Source organism: Elephantulus edwardii, unplaced genomic scaffold (assembly GCF_000299155.1).
Source record: "Elephantulus edwardii isolate Elephantulus edwardi_28Jun2011 unplaced genomic scaffold, EleEdw1.0 scaffold00032, whole genome shotgun sequence".
Lineage (NCBI taxonomy): Eukaryota > Metazoa > Chordata > Mammalia > Macroscelidea > Macroscelididae > Elephantulus > Elephantulus edwardii.
The window spans coordinates 7,111,283-7,113,800 of NW_006399782.1; the positions used below are offsets into that span (position 1 = coordinate 7,111,283).

Here is a 2,518-nt window from a genome sequence, read left to right on the forward strand (position 1 = left end):
CCCTGGCTACACACTTCTCACATATACACACCCTTCCCGAGCACCCGTTTCTTTCTCTTTGTCTGGATGAGATATCTCTACTCTCCTCTGGGATATAAAGGAGGGCTACACTTGCCCCATGCTTGTCATTTGACCCTTCTGGTCGTCAACAGCCTTGGAGTCATCTTACCCTACCTGCCAGCTGGACCCAATAAGTGGCTTCTGAGTCTCCATCCTCCCTCAGACCCTGTGACGTGGCTTTGAGGCCGTCGCCACCCTGGGTGGGTGGTGTAGTCACACAGCCAGTGGAGAAGTCTTAGAACACTGTCTTCCCAAAGTTCCCTTTTACTAAAGCTAAACTATAGAAATTTGGCCTCACATGTTTAAATGAGCACAATTAGCATTCCTTATGGCTTAATTATATCTTTACTTCCAGTTCTTAGATTATAGAGCTTGTCAAGTTTTCTGGCTTTCGTACCAAAATGGTTCTTTCACCATTGAATTATATGCATAAACTAGGTCTTTTCTGTGAAAAACTTCCTGCCTGAAAATAACGGATGGCAGCCCAGCTCAGCCCTGGGCCTCTGCGGTTTATCAGATTTATGTGCACACACCCACTGATGGCGTGGAATACACTGGGAAGATCATGGGAAATTTGGCCAGCGAGTCCCATTTAGAAAGGAAGAAACTGGTAGGGGAGAGTTGGCAGTACTAGAAACTTACCTCCCCACCAAAAAAACAACATTGTTTAAAATACAGGTTTAAAAGATTTGAACTGTTGTGGAGAGGATGGAAGGGTACAGGATAAAAAAAAGGGCGTCTTGCCTGGAGTATTTCCTACAAAGTTATGGAACTTCCAATTTACAGTAAGCTTGCCCGACCTAGACGGCTTCAGGTGGCATTGAAGTGGGAGCACAGTAGGCATTGGGCTGTTCCTCACAGGTGGGGGACTGGCTTATTGCCTGATGTGTTAACATCTCCTGTCCTTACAGGCTAATAATGCCCTCACCCACCATATCACCATATCCCTTCCCCAACTTGCCATTTCCAAATACTTCTAGGAAGGCAGTGCCACTCTGATAATCTCAGACCCATTACGCTCTAAAGCTTTCTGTGAAATGGCTATGAACAGACTCTTCTCGGCCTGAGCCACTGCTGATTTCTCACAAGGGGTTTTTCCATTCTGAACCTGGCTTAGTTGCGTTCATATCAAATGTCTTAGCACTCTTTCTTCCTCAGACTTTGCCTTTACAGAACTGCCTTTCTCAGAAATACTTTTCTTAAAACACCAGGGGGTCTGAACATCTGGAGGAGGACAGCCACCAGGTGACAAAGCAGTGACGGGCTGAGAGTGGATCTGAAGCCCAGGGCCTGGGCCCCGGCTCTGTCTCTGTCAGCAGCTTGCCAGTTGCTTGTCTCTATATTATGACTCAGGCATAGTCAGGGATACCTCCATCATTGGATTTCTTCACTGATTGTTATGAAGAAATTTAAGAATAAATGTGAAGATAACATGAAATAGCTGAAAGAATAGTACTTATTAGCTCTGTGGCAGATACCCTGATGGGCCGTAGTAGGACCCCCGCTCCCCAGGTCCACTCGGTCACAGCTCTTGTTGGCTGGAAGAGAAACCAGCGCCCAGGCCAGAGATGACCTCAAGTCCATGTGCCGTATCTACATATCATACACAGCTTTTGGTTCGCTTTTTAACCAGTTGTGCTTTGTTTTCTTTTGCAGTTTTTCCCCAGTTATACTTCCACATGATACACCAGAGAAGAAAGGTCCTTTCTCATACTGAAGAACACAAGAAATTTGAATAGTTCCAGCTTCCGCTACGACCAGCAAGAAAACAACAAACACAACAATAAAAACCAACCAAAATGGCAAAATACTTTCCAGTGATCAAAAAATGCTGCAGACTTTTTGAGTTCCCAACACGTTTCATAGAAAATAAGTAAGAACTATTTTTAAAATATTAAAAATTAAAACCCATTGTCTCACGAGCCTGTGATTTTTATATATATATTTAAAAAAGGAAGAAGGCTGTTAACAGCCTTCTTAGCACCCTGGCCGGTCCATCTCAGCACGCTCTTCCAACTAGAAATTCTCTTATTTGTGATGGCAATAGGAAGGTATTTGGCGTTTTACATCCCCCTGTTTCCTTTCTGTATCTGATAAATAAATACCAGTCTGGAACACTGAAAGCCTGAGAGTTACAGCCCGAGTGACAAAGTCTCAGCCGAATGCCCAGCTGGCGGTAGAGTTACATTTCAGTCTGCAGTGTGTTTCTCATTCCCTTTTCAAAGTGCTTGACTGCATGCTGGAAACTATTTGTATTTTTGAAGTGGCAAATTCTGTTCTCTGGAATGCTCTCTGAAGTTATGGCTGGGATCTATCCCTTCTTATCTAGTGAATGAATTATAAACAGTATATGCCTGTGATGCTCTGGGGGTTGATGCTTGTTATCAGAAAACAGAGTCCTTTTGTTTGTCTTCAGTTAAGTCTTTACTGCCTGCTACTAAGGAACGTGCTTGAGTAG

At 44.0% G+C, this 2,518-nt stretch overlaps 1 protein-coding gene across 1 annotated transcript in view; it reads left to right on the forward strand.

Moving 5' to 3' along the window:
* Positions 1-1,799, forward strand: part of PTPLB (protein tyrosine phosphatase-like (proline instead of catalytic arginine), member b) — a 70,397-nt gene extending 68,598 nt beyond the window's left edge. The window contains exon 7 of the mRNA XM_006884226.1: positions 1,717-1,799. Coding sequence (XP_006884288.1) covers positions 1,717-1,799 — 83 coding nt within the window. The remainder of the gene's footprint in view (positions 1-1,716) is intronic.
* Positions 1,800-2,518: the final 719 nt, after the last annotated feature.